At 43.1% G+C, this 14374-nt stretch overlaps 1 protein-coding gene across 1 annotated transcript in view; it reads right to left on the bottom strand.

Annotated features, from left to right (window-relative positions):
* LOC102372201 (partitioning defective 3 homolog) overlaps positions 1-6070 on the bottom strand; it is a 196974-nt gene extending 190904 nt beyond the window's left edge. Inside the window, exons 1-2 of the mRNA XM_006037929.2 lie at positions 5900-6070; positions 250-341 (exon numbers count right to left, since the gene is read on the bottom strand). Of these exons, the coding sequence (XP_006037991.2) occupies positions 250-341; positions 5900-6070 (263 nt within the window). The remainder of the gene's footprint in view (positions 1-249; positions 342-5899) is intronic.
* Positions 6071-14374: the final 8304 nt, after the last annotated feature.

Raw genomic sequence — 14374 nt, 5'->3', positions numbered from 1 at the left:
GAAGGTAGAAAATTTTCCAGTTCCTACTTCACCACAGATATGAAGATATTCTGTTCAATGCTGTGACATCTCTACTATAATGATTTTCAGAACAGGTGAAGAGCTCTTATTGGTTCAATGGGCAAAAGGTCTTATGAGCAGTTCCAAATAAAAATGCATTTTTGTGTGTTCTTGCTCATTCATAAGAGTTCTTTGCTACTTTATCTGGATTCTTAAACATTAAAAATGCAATTATATCCAGCAACTTACTCCAGGGAAAAATTTGTTGCATTTTCCAAACCAGTATCTGCATGTCCAACTGGCTCAACTCTACTGCTGTCCTCGTCCACCCCATCTTCATCCTGTACATAAAAAAAATAAATATTCCAGTTCAAATTACAACGGTTATTATATCCAAGATGGAAATAATAGCTCAACTAACCTATATTATCACTGTATGTCTTTGTGTAACATTCACCTAAAAGATAGGTAATTTCATGCCTATGAAATTATGAAATGCTGTGTAGAGAATCTATGCTAAGGTAGGTACGGTTAACAAAGTAGGGACATAAAATAAATCGGTAAAGCATACACTGCTCACCAATGAATAACCATTCCTTTGGTCTGGTTATTATGCACTTTATTGAAGGGCTCAAATGAAAAGAGACAGCCAATCTGAATTCTAGTTAATTTTAAAAGGGTAAGTTAGCAGTATCAGGTGCTGTATCTATTTCAGAGTTTCCCTGCTACCTTCATGGTCCTGTATTGTTCTGCGAAAAACCAGCATAGACACACAAGAAAACTGACCAACTATTCTGGGAAAAAATGAATATTCTGTCACAAGCAGTAAGTGAACAAATTAAAAATATAAGGGAAAATATGTTTGCACTAGCAAATTGCCCGTCAAGAATGATGGAGGGACGGGGGGTGAAAGCATGCTAACCCTAAACCACCCCCCCTCCCCCCCACCGCTGCCATCTCCAGGAGCAGGGGGAGGAAGGAAGCTTGCCCCACCATCCCCTCCAGCCTCCTCTGCCAGCACCCCATGCTGTCACCACTTTCAAGGAGCAAGGCCGGATGAAGCCAGGACCACTGGCCTCGCCCCCCTGCTCTGTGCCCTCTGTCCCCACCGCCATGGCAACACTCCGCCACTGCTGCCACCTCCTGTCTATAACACTCTTGGAGCACTCTGATTGGTTTTAGTAACCAATCAGAGTGCTCCAAGAACATTACAGACAGACAGATGGACTAAGCCCTTTATTAGAATAGAATGTGTGTGTGGGGGGGGGGGGGGGGCGCGTGCACGCATACATACTTGTGCACGTATGTCTTCTGGATAACAATTTTGTTATAACGTGTAAAAGCAAGTGAAATGCTAACTATGATGTTTTATGAGTTGACAGTGTTCATTTAAAATATGCAGGTCCAAATCATAAGCCAATATTTATCTCCCAAAACTGACTTACATGAGGTGTAAATCAGTGAAGTATCTGCACCACAACCTTGCAAATCTTAATTTACATATATAACTCCACTGAAGTAAGCAAGTTAGGATTACTTTCATAAGCAGGACTGAGCAGAATATAGCCCTTAGTCATTAAGTAACAGATATTTTGCAATTGTGTTTAAATTTCTTAAACTTATAGAATCACTCATGCTAAGTTAGCTCACAAAATAGTATATTGTTCCTGAAAAAAGAATGAGTTATATGTATTGTTTACTGCAGAAATTCATTAATAGAATCTAGGAGTATTTATGACTTCAAAGAGTTAATAGGAACTCTAATGTTAACAGACTGATTTTACTTTCTGGAAGCTCAAATTAAAAATACATACATTATTCACTGGTATTATAATTTTTAATGTCAGAATTGGGAATACAGAACTTCCAAATTTAGAACAAAGTAATTAAAGGACTTCCATTAGAAAGAGAGAACCCAAAGCATTTTTATAACTATGTTATTCAACAGAAATTTATGCTTTTAATTACCCATGTGACCAAACAGAATTATTATATTGTAAGCAGTAGGGTTTCAAAGCATAGATTTAGATTCCACGGGCAAAGACATCAATCAGTAAAATGGTAAGTGATGGAGTATGAATTCAGCACAGAGTCAGACAATATATTAAATTATTGAAGAGATATTAAGGCAAAGCACAGGCAGTCGGTAACGTCCAATTGACATTTCCTCTGAGAGTCTGCAAAAATAAGAGGCTGGATGCATCAAGCTTCTATGAGCTGCTGTAGATATGCTTTGTACACCCAGGATAGCAGTGCACTGCATGAAGCCAAGCTACTTGAAGATTGATGATCCTGTGTTTTGAGAGGCTCTAATATGTACTTCTTCGTCATCTATCTCTCTTAAGCACCAGGCAAGTAATACATTTCAAAGGTTAACCAGCATCTTGAACCTGCCTAGAACTGCATTATTAATGTAAACAAGAAGTCCAAATAAGATATTTTCCATACAGAAAAAGTTGTTCATAAACTAAATGTAAAGGATAACAACGCTAACTCAAAAATATGCAGTAACAAGATAGCATTTATTTATCCTCAAAGTCATGCATTTAAATAAAAAGTGCACTTGTCCTCAGTGTAATCGTATGCAATATAGATATTTAAGTATCACAGACTAATTACAATTACAGGCAGGTCCAAAATAATATAAACTGAATATAACACAGAAAGTGTGTGAATTGCATTTTAAACACTCAAAAATCAGGGAGCTATTATTATTTATGTAGTTACAGGTTACATGAGAACCAAATGTCTTTCTTACGCTGTACTTTATACATATCACTATTATAGTTACATGTACAAATCACAATTCTGAACTGAAAAAAATCTCATCCAAAATACAACTTATTATTGTAGCACTTTGGTAGTCAATTTCCTTGCTGTTGTTTTGAGAGAACATTGACTGGTCATAATTCAAATCAATATATTTCAAGAATACACATGCATGATATCAAGACTCAAGTGAAAAACTCTACACTCGAATGTGGAGTCACACACAGCAATAAATAATCATCTGTTTTTATCTTTCTTCATGCAGATACTTATATCTGGAGTTATGCAATTTGGCAGATTCTTATGTAGTATGATCGTCAGACCACAACTTATCCAAAACCAGAAAACAACAAAACATTTCAAATGCACGTATCACATATTTAAGTACACATAATTCCTTTTCACCTTCGGCCTTACCTGCTCTTATCTTATTTTCCTGTTGGTTTATTTTTTAATTAGATCTTGAAACTATCGTATAATGAAGTATCTGCATAATTTTACCCATATCAGCAGTGCCATTACAGTCAACAGGCATTTCCTAGCGACTAATATGCATTTGCTTCAGCATTCAGAGCCTTCCACTGATTTTTTTTTTTTAATGAAAAGGGCCATTTTTGATTCTCTACTAATCATTATCAACAGCAATGAAAGATGATGGACTCAACATTCATGTTGCTGACTTTGAAACACATCACTATTTCTCATATATTTTTTACTGAGCATTATATCCACTATATAAGTTTGAACATCTGAAACAAAACTTGTTTCCCACGTTTTTTTCACATTTTGTATAGTCAGGGACAGCAAAATGGTCTTCATCAAAAACTTAAGTGCTTGAATAAGGTGCTTAGAATTAGGTGCTTAGAAAGGAAGAGGGTTCTCAACCTTAACTAGAGTATTACTGCCATAATCAACAGATGTGTCCTTTTAAAAAAATCTTTAATATTGCAGCAATCAGGCACTCTTTTCTTTGCAATATAACACAGATTTTGATTTACATGGAACTGAACGTAGAGAAAATTGGACACCTGCAGAGGGTTTAACTTAAAATTCTGATTTACTAAGAAGAGTAACTAGCTGCGAAAATCTCTGCATCAAGCAGTTACTTCTTTATTTAGAAAGCAGTTTTCTTCCTGAATAGCAAAATCCACCTGTATATGCTATTATTGAGGTAAACCAAGAAGGTACATTATACTTAGCAGGACAAGGGCATTCTAAAAACTCAGCAAGAAACATAGCTCAGCAGGCTTTTGCCACAAAATATATTTTTGTGTAAACCCCTGGTAAAAATTTATATACACAACACTGCAATATATCCTATACCAAAAGAAACAAGACATTGCGGTGCAGTTAAATAACAGAAACAAAGGTAAATCTTTCAAATTATTTGTAGCTTAGACAATACAGTTAAATTCAACATTCCAAGGCACTACATCCTCCTTCCATATAAATCTCTGTGCAGTTTGAGTCTTGTAACAATCAATAAGCTTGTACACAGATATATAGTAGCAGATTTTTTGGAGGGATCTGCAGTTACAAATAACGCCATTGAATATGGATGCATAGTATTTTTTTGAAAAGTATTGAATTTTGTATTATTTAAAAATTTATAATAAAATAAGTATTCTAATTAAAGTACCCACAGCATCTCGTGTATCAGCATCCCTGAGCTTCAAAATGGTGGTGGGGGTGATTTATCTAAAGCTCGTCAAGTGAGCTTTAGATAAAGCACCCCCGCTGCCATTTTAAAATGCAAGGGCAATGATACACAAGACACGGAGGCTGGCTAGAGTGTGGTAATTACCATGCTCCAACAGATTTGATTAATCAAGTCTGCTCCAATACGCTGTAGTTACAGAGCACCCTCCAAGCTCATGTAACTACATTCAATGCCAGATTTAAGGATGCCTGTTGAATATGAATTCAACAAGCTTGTCCATATATATTATGAAATAGTCTTTAATTATATCAGAGAATAATATTTCTTCCCACCCACGACTTAGTGCTCAGGACAGACCTCCTCTGTGGAAAGCAAGATTCTGACATGAAAGAGACCAATGTCATCTTCAATTTCAGGACTCATCATAAACTCTCTTTAGCCCTATTCTCTCTCTCAATCACTATCAAAATGCCAGCTTATGTGAGCCTCTGTCATTCACTTCTTCACTTTCAAAAAAGCACCTCTTATGCTACCCCTCACACTTGGGAGGAGTTTTCTGTAGATAGTTGCATAATCACTTCATTACTCTATTTCAAAACGTTGCTTAAAACTCTGCTTTGCCGTAAGACACCAAACTCAGCCAATGGGAGCTGTGCGGAAGCATATACAGAATGCTGAGCATTCAAAACTCAGCTCAACAGAATGCCTCAAATTAGGCGTCCAGACTTAGCAAATTGTTTTAGTTTAATCTAAGAGCCTCAGTTCCCCACCAGTGGAAGGGAAATTACAGGCCCTCATGTAACTCCGATTTGATAAAAAAAATAAATTAATTAATGTTCAGGAAGCACTCACCTACTCTGAATGCAGATCATAGAAAAGACCATACCAAATTAATAATTCTCTCTTCAGAGTAGGGTTTGACTAGAGTACAGCAAATAAGATGTGAGACTACAAGCTGAATACTGTATTTACTCAAGAACAAGATGAGGTTTTTCCTCCCAGGTGGCCTGGAGAAAAAAAACCCTCACCTTGTAATCGGATACAAGGAAATCTCACTAAATACATTGTCTATCACTAAACTGCTGCCGAAAGCAGCATGTCATCAGCAATGGAAACCAACTATGAAGTTAATTAAATGTAGTCTTCACTGAACAGGACCATAAAACACATGGCCCACATTGAGCAAAATGAGAATGAGATCCATTTTGTTTTGTTTTGGTCCTTAAAAAAACGGGTGGGTATTCCCTCCACAGGGAATTGGCACTGGGCCTGAAAGTACTGCGACACCTGACTGGTACCAGAAGGGCCAGAGTCAGCTCTGAAACTTTCCCCTTGCTGCCAAAAATGCTTGAACTTCACCAAGATGTTAATGGAAACCTACCATAAGAAAAGGTTGGTGCAGCCCATCGAGTAAGACATATGGTAGTGCCCATCAAGCACTAAGTTTGGTTTCCCCAGGAAACTTATCACCTTCCTAAGACTCCTTGATGACCAGATGACTGCCTCCATCCTATGCAGTGTCTCTGCTACGGAGCCCTTTGCCATTTGAACTGGTGTCAAGTTGGGTTGCATGATCGCACCAATTCTGTTTCTATCTTTGTTGCCATCATCAAGATGTTCATCCAGGACCATCTGCCACATGGCGTCAGCACCTAGTACAGGATGGATGGAAACCTTTTCAAATTTCTCCTACCTCCCTGCCAAAACCAAAGTTGCTTCAGCCTCAACTGTAGAACTTCAGTATGCCAATAATTGTGCTGTCATTGTATATACTCAGCACGAGACACTAAAAGCGCAGTAGACTAATTCTACTGCACATTAGCATGTCACAGTGAAAGCCATGCTAATGCACTAATGTGCAGCAGTATTAGTCTACTGCACATTAGCATCACTTAAAAGATGTGCACTGGCACCACTGTATAGTAGTGCCAATTATCATGCATTAAGTTAGTACCTGTTATTACCGTGTGTTAACGCACATGTAGACGTGCCCATTAAAGAGGACCCTTAACTGCTTCTCTCAAGCACACCAGTGCCTGGGACTGACCCTTAATGTCAGATAAACAAGGGGCCTTCACCAGCCTTCTCCAAGCCAATCAATTCCCCTGGCAAAGATCCTCAGTGACATACAGGAGCTGGAGAAAGCAGAACTCTGCATACCTTGGAAGCCATCTCTCAAAGAAGGCCAACATCAATGAGGTGATCCAGTAGAGGATCTGATATGCCAGCTCTGCCTTCAGAAGACTAAATCATCATGTGCTAAATGATCACAACATCAGAACTCAAACAAAGCTCCTACTATATAAGGCAGTGGTAATCCCAACTCCTCTATAGCTGTGAAGCATGGGTGACCTACAGAGACCACCTGAAAAGCCTGGAATGCCAGTGCTACCTCGAAGTGGGAAGATCAACACACAAATGCCAGTGTCCTTACCGATGCTAATACCATCAGCATAGAAACACTGATTATTCAACATCAGTTGCAGTGGACATCTCTGATGCACATTTACCAAAACAACTGCTATACTCCCAACACAGCCAAGGAAAAGGACAAAAGAAATGCTGAAGCCAATGGAAATGCTTCAAGGACTCTCAAGGCAAACATTAACTGTGGCGTTGATAACAGAAGTTAGGAAAACTAACCCAGGGCAGGGCTACATAGTGATGTCTTGCAAAAGAAGGTAAATCTTTCTTTGAGGAAAACTCTCACCCCAGAAGCAGAAAAACAACAGAAATGGAAGGGAATAAGACCAAGGAATCTGTGGTCCAACCTTCCCTTTAACCAGCACCTGTGGCAGCTGTCAAAGTCTGTGGCTCTAGGATAGCCCTTCTTAGCCCTAAACAAATTCATCTACAGCCCTTAACTTGATTCATGGCAGTAATCATCCTTGACTGTGAGAGATCACTGCCACTGCTGACAAGTGCCCATCAAGCAGAGTCCCCCTCATGGTCGACACTTTTTCAAGTCATTTAAACCATGATATTGCATACTGTTTACCCAGAAATCATCATACCATCGAAATTAAGAGCTGGAAGGGACCTTGAAAGATTGTTGGGTCCAAACCCCCTGCTCTGGGCCAGAATACTGCCAAGATCAAATGATCCCAGCAAGGTGTCTGTCCAGTCTCCTCTTAAAGACCTCCAAAGTTGGGGACTGCACCACCTCCTTGGGAGGTCTATTCCAGATTCTGCTCACCCTTACTGTAAAGAAGTTCTTCCTTACATCCAACCTGAAACCATCCTTTAACACACGGGCAGGCAATTATTTTGGGTGGAGGGCTGCTTAACAAGTTTTGGTGAGCTATTGGGGCCCACTTAGGTAGCCCCAGCCCTTAACAGTTGCCCTGCCCCCTGGTTGCTATACTGGGACCAGAAGTCCTGCCCCCTAACCCCTGACTTTTGCCACCAGAAGTCCCTCCCCTTGATAACCACTGCCCCCCATACTCCTGGGGAAAGGGGGGGATTCCATCCTAGAACCAGAAAAAAACAAATCATACACTGTAAGTCAAATACCTACTATAATCTATTTTAATTTTATTACAAAATATTTGTCATGACGTGTGATTGTGTACTGTATATAAAAGAGATTGCATAATAACTCAAAAATGAAGTGTCACTTTTTTAGTGTGTGTGTGTGTGGGGGGGTAGAGTTGTGAGACAGTGTGGCTATGTAGGGGGCATAGAGTATGTTGGAGTGTATGTATATACTGATGGAGGTTGTGGGAGAAGGGTGTTGGGTGTCTGTGGGGGGGGGGGGGGGGGGGGGGTCTGTGGGGGGGGGGGAGGGGGTCAGGACCCCCATACATTTCCACATGGTATGCAGCCCCCACTGCCTGGCAGCAGCAGCAACAGGCAGGGAGGTCAGCGCAAGCATGGCTCAGGGCAGCGCAGCACAGGAGGAGGGAGCAGAGCCTGCCCTATCAACAGGGCTCCATGTCATGTGCCTGCAGCTCCAGCACTCATATCGGGGGAAACCCTGCACTGGAACCTGCTGCCTCCCCTGCTCCCTGCTTCGCAGGTCCCCACACTCTGCAGGGAGTGGAGGGAGCCCTGCCCCCTGCTTCCCAGCAGAGTCCAGCATGGGGCTTCCCCGCTGCGAGTGCAGAACTGTAGGAATGGAGCCCCTGCAACAGAAACAGCCAACGCTGTGCTGGTGGCAAGGAGCGCACCCCCGTGCAGCGCGCCCAGACACTTCTATCTCGGAATGTCTGTGTTGCATGCCTGTAGCTCCTGCATTCCCACAGGGGAAGCCCCATGCTGGCCTCCACAGGGAAGCAGGGGGTGGGGCTCCATCCATTCCTGGCGGAGTGTGGGGACCTGTGCAGCAGGGAGGAGGGGAGGCAGCAGGCTCCAGCGTGAGGCTTCCCCCACTGCAAGTGCTGGAGCTGCAGGCGCATGGCGCAAAGCCCCAGCAATAGGGCAGGCTCCAGGCCCTCCCCCCATGCAGCGCTGGCCACAGCCATGCCCCACCGGGCACCTGTGCCAGGCATAAGCACCCTGACCTCCCTGTCTGCTGCTGCTGCTGGCAGCTGGGGCTGCATGCTGTGGAGGGAGTGTGTGGGGGATCCCTATTCCCCCCTACCCTCACCAACACCCATACCCAGCCCATCTGAGCTCTGCACTCCCTATGTCCCTCTGGGCACAGGCTCCACACTGCACTCCTGCCTAGCTGCAAGTCCCCTCCCCGCCAACCCTGCCACTTCCCTACCTGCTGCCCCAAGCGAGCAGGTTCTGGCTGAAGCAGGAGCCCTTCCCGGGAGCTGCTTGTTGGGCAGAGCTGTTCCACCTGCGAGGGTGGAAGGGCTGGGCGGGGCGCAGTTCTTTGCGGGGCACCACAGGCCAGATGAAAGTGCCTGGTCAGTTAATCCAGCCCATATTTTGTCTACTCCTGCTCTAACTGAATCCCTGTCACCCCCTCTCTCAGCCTGGCATATATGATTAGTGTAGCCCCACTCTCCAAACAGTGAAGCTGGACTAGGCTGCCCTGCACCTAATCTGAATCTGCATATATATTTTTGAAGCACACCAGAACTTGTGACAAGAACACCCAGTTCCAGTCATGAGTGGGGGCTAATTGGCACAAAGGTATTAACCCCTTTGTGGGGGTATCTGGAGTATACACACATACCTAGCAGTGTTGAGCTGTGGGGTCACCATGGCTTGAAATGGTGTTGGCTCTAATGGGATGCAGCCCAATGAATGATGTAGTAAATCACAAGCCTTTGGCTTTGGACTAACATCATGTGCAGTTTATACTACATATAAAAATATGTGCCAAAATGCAGTTCAAAAGTGTGTTAATGGAGCACCTGTGCTAAAATTTGCAGCAGCTTCAAAAAAAGGTAACATGCATCAATTCTGGATGTATTAAAAGTGTATGGGTAATATATGCAAATTGCCACAGCCATGTTTAATTTCAAGGTTATTGTTTTTGAATCTGCTCCTTACTTCTATGTGCTCAGGAAGAGCAGAGTCTGACAGTAATAAGAGGAGGAAGGCTCTGCTAAGGGAAAAAGTTGGGGAAACGCAGAGCACAAAGTGTTACCTGATCCCCCCCAAGACTTACTTTCATTGTTATAATAGTGGACGGGAGACAAATTCAAGGCAAACCTCCAGTAATTAGATTCTATATCTGGAAAATTATAAATAATATATTTGTTATGGGGGGTTGTCTTATAATCAGGGTCATGTCTATTCTAGTAAATAGGGTACTTACTCATTAAGTAAACACTCTCCACCCTATGCACTGAATAAGGCAGGGTTTCTGTAGAAAAAGTGTCATTAAAATTATACTGTAATACCAGGTTAAGGGAGCCGTTTTAATATTGAACAGACAACCTGAATTTTAGCCTTACCTTATTTTTGCATGCTTTACTTTCCAACCTTAAGAATGTCCTTTTAACATAGCAGAGACAGAGAGAAAGAGAGAAAGAGAGACAGAGACAGTACGCACATAGACATGCATACATTCACTTTTTCTCTGTCCTCATTGTCAAGTCCCAGCTCTCCAAACTTTGGTACAATCAACTCTTTTCCCTCCCTGATCCAGATCTTTGCTACCCTTGCATTCAAATTCTCAGCTTCTTCCTTTGTGCTACCTGTATGTTAGGAAGGGGATTACTGGACGTATAGGAGAGAAAATCTTCCTGGTGGCACCTCAGCTCAGAGCAGCTATTGTAAAATAGGTTCCTGTAGTCCTGGGCTGAAGCAATTGACCTCTGCTGGCTCTATGGGGATGGTCCAGGTACAGCTTGGATAGAATTAGATCAGGGGTGGGCAATTATTTCGGGCAGAGGGCCGCTTACCAAGTTTTGGAAAGCTGTTGAGCACCACACAGGTAGCCCCGCCTCTTGACAGGTGCCACGCCCCCCAGTCACCATCTTGGGACTGGAAATCCCATTCCCATAACCACCAGCCTTTGCCACCGGAAGCCCCTCCCCTTGCCCCGGAAAAGCTCCTTTCAAGCAAGGGGTTTTTCCAGCTCAGAACCAGAAAATTACCAAATAATATTCTAAAAATCAAACATCTACAACATTCATTAATCTGATTTCAAAAAATATTTTTGTCCTGATCTACATGTGTTTGTGTAGTGTACACAAAGGCGATCACACAACAGATTAAAATGAAGTCTTACCCTTGTATATGTGGGTGGGTGCAAGGCATGGGGAGGGTGTGGGTATGTGGGGGGTGTGGATAGGTGTGTGGAGTGCGGGATATGTGGGTGGGTATGGAGTTTGTGGGTCAGCTGTGTGTCGGGGGAGGGTGGCTAGGGTACATGCAGGGTTGTGGGAGTGGGGCTCTGCGTATATGGAAGTGAGAGGGGGGCGTGGGTGCATGTGTATTGTGGGGTGTGCTTGTGGGACTCACCCTATGAATATACACACATGCGCGCACACGGAGAGTGCCTCCCTCACTATACGCACACGCACACACATGCACAGTGCCTCCCTCACTACACTCACACTCCTTTGCTCATTGCTCTCTCTCCCCCTCCCTCATTGCACACACACACACACACACACACACCCACACACCCTCCCTCTCCTGGCCCCAGGTACTGGTGTGGCCCAGTGCTCCCGCAGTCCGGCGATGCAGCCCTTGGCCACGTGATGCTGAGGCACGTGTGCAGGGAAGCGGTGAAAGCCGGAGCAGGCAGAGGTTTCTGGTTGCGGGGAATGGGGCCGGGCCAGCCTTGCTCCTGAGTCCTGCCAGCTTCCCCTGGGTCCTACTGTCCCTGGCTTCCATCATTTTTAACAGGCAGCCAAAAGCAGATAAATATTAATTTTCTAAACCTTTTAGGTGCACTGCAGGCCAGATAGAATGGCCTGGTGGTCCAGACCCAGCTCATGGGCCATATTTTGCCCTCCCCTGCATTAGATGCTGCAAGAGGCTTTGGAACACTTAGTATAATAAGACAGGTTCTTTGAAGATTTTAGCTGCAAGTGCTGGCAGGGTTCTACTGAAATGTTTCAAATTTAATTAATTTGGAGGGATTTTTCTAGGAATGATACAACTACATCCTAGTACAACTACAGACAACTGAAAAATACATCTTGGGAAGCATCTGACAATGACAACACAATGCTTACATTAACAAGATAACCTTTCCTTTTCCTCAACCCCCACTTCTTCTGTTCTCTTGCCATTATCTGTACTGATTGTTTTGTTTATGATGGTAGGAGGTGGGGAGGAGGATGGGTGGGGGGAGATATAGATACAGAACGAGAGCAAGCGAGCAAGCAAACGAGAGCGCGCGCAATACAGATAGAGATGAGAGCACATGCGAGTCAGCGAGGTGAAGGCAGGGAGGGAGGGAGGGAGTCAGTATTTGCTATTAGTCTCCTGGCAGCAGTGTTTTATGAATGTTTGTTTGGTTCCCTGCAACATCAAGTAGCATCTTTCTCTGTATGATCAGGTTTAGTAGGAAACAGCTCCTAAGAGACCTATTTCCTGTGTCTTAACTAGCACAAATGGATCAGCATCAGGTTTTTGCGCTAATGTTCTCACGTCATGATTAACTAGCCACATCTCCAGGGAAAAACAGCTTTCAATCAAATGTGAAGAAGAGTTACAAAGATCATATAAAAATGGGATGTTTTCTCTCTGTCATGCATAAATATACATATGAAAACAATTATATATGACTAGATATATTAATATAATTATAAAGGAAATTTTGCATTCTCTAGCAATCCCATATTAGACACAAAGATACCACCAGCACCAGGTAAAGAATCCAGAGTGCAAGCAACGACTTAAATAAAAAGTTTTAAAAAAATACCACTCAAATAAAAAAAAAAATTAAAAAAAAAAAATCAAATGAATCATTTGTATTATAGAATAATAGAGAAATAGAACTGGAAGGGACCTCCAGAGGTCATCTAATCCAATCCCCAGCATGAGGCAGGATCATCCCTATCCAAACCATCCTATACCTGCCATAATCTAAACTCTACATTAGATACCATCAACTCCAACACAACACTAGGTTTAGTGCTATGGGAACTAAAATGGCCCCACAGTATGCCAACCTTTTTATGAGCCACCTGGAAGAAGACTTCCTCAAGAACTGCACCATCAAACCCTTACTATACCTAAGATACATCGATGACATCTTCATCATTTGGAGTGAGAACCTGCAATCTCTGATTGAGTTCCATCAGAAATTCAACAGTCACCATCCCTCCATCCGATTTTCTTTAAAATACTCCAGCACCAACATCTCCTTTTTAGACACAATGATCAGTATCCAGAAGGGTAAAATACAGACCACAGTATACAAGAAACCCACAGACCAACATACATATCTGCACAGAACCAGCAATCACCTTAAACACACCAAAAAAACTGTGATATACAGCCAAGCCCTCAGATACCAACGCATTTGTACTAAAGAGAACACCCGGGATTGCCACCTCACCAGTCTTAAAAAGGCTTTCACCCAACAAAGACACTCCTCCAGAGAGGTAGATCGCACGTTTGAAAGATCTTCCCAGAGCCACCCATCCTAGCCTTCAAACAAGCACCGAACTTCGCCAACCTCATCACCAGAAGCAAACTTCCTCAAGCCCAGAACACACCAAAAGGATCCAGACCATGCCAGGACAAGAAATGCAAAACCTGCCCCCACATCTCCACCACCCCCACTATTAGTACACCCCACAGCAGAGCCATCAGCATCCCAGGATCTTACAGCTGCACCTCCAGAAATGTAATATACCTCATCCAATGCACCAAATGCCCTGATGGAAAATATGTAGGAGAGACCAAACAACAACTGCGCACCAGAATGAACGCACACTGGAAATCTATCAAAGACAGAAATACCCAATTACCGGTGGGGGCACATTTCTCACAGGAGGGCCACTCTCTCTCCAATCTCTCAGTCCTGATCCTCAAGGGAAACTTACACAACAGTTCCCAGAGACGAGCCTATGAGCTCCATTTCATCAACCTGCTGGATACTAGAGATCATGGACTAAACATAGACATTGGATTTTTGATACATTATAATCTGCCTGGCAACTGACTCCCCAGCCCAGCCCCTGGCTTCTTTACTTTTCGTTCCATCCAGGAAGAGCACACACCAAGTGCTGAAACTTCCTTAGCCAGACAAAGGGTTTTTGAACCCAAAAGCCTGCTTAATAACTTTTCTCCAACTATTTGGGATGGTCTAATAAAATTCACCCAAGGAACCTTGTCTGCCTATGTCCTTAGACCAACATGGCTACAACCTAAACCCCTCCAACACAACACAGACATTTACATAACCTGCTGTAGGTAAATCAGAAAAACCATGGAAGCTAGTGTCCTGCTTCTATAAAAGGTTGTCAATGTATGCTCAAGAGAGCCCAAGTAGAGCCCAGGTGGAAGGAGGGCTAGACCCCCTGCTACAGAGGAAAGCAAAACTCCCCACAATCTGTAACCATCTGACCATGGGGTAAA

This window comes from Alligator sinensis, unplaced genomic scaffold (assembly GCF_000455745.1).
Source record: "Alligator sinensis unplaced genomic scaffold, ASM45574v1 scaffold691_1, whole genome shotgun sequence".
Taxonomy (NCBI): Eukaryota; Metazoa; Chordata; order Crocodylia; family Alligatoridae; genus Alligator; species Alligator sinensis.
This window is presented reverse-complemented; position numbering and strand designations above follow the sequence as displayed.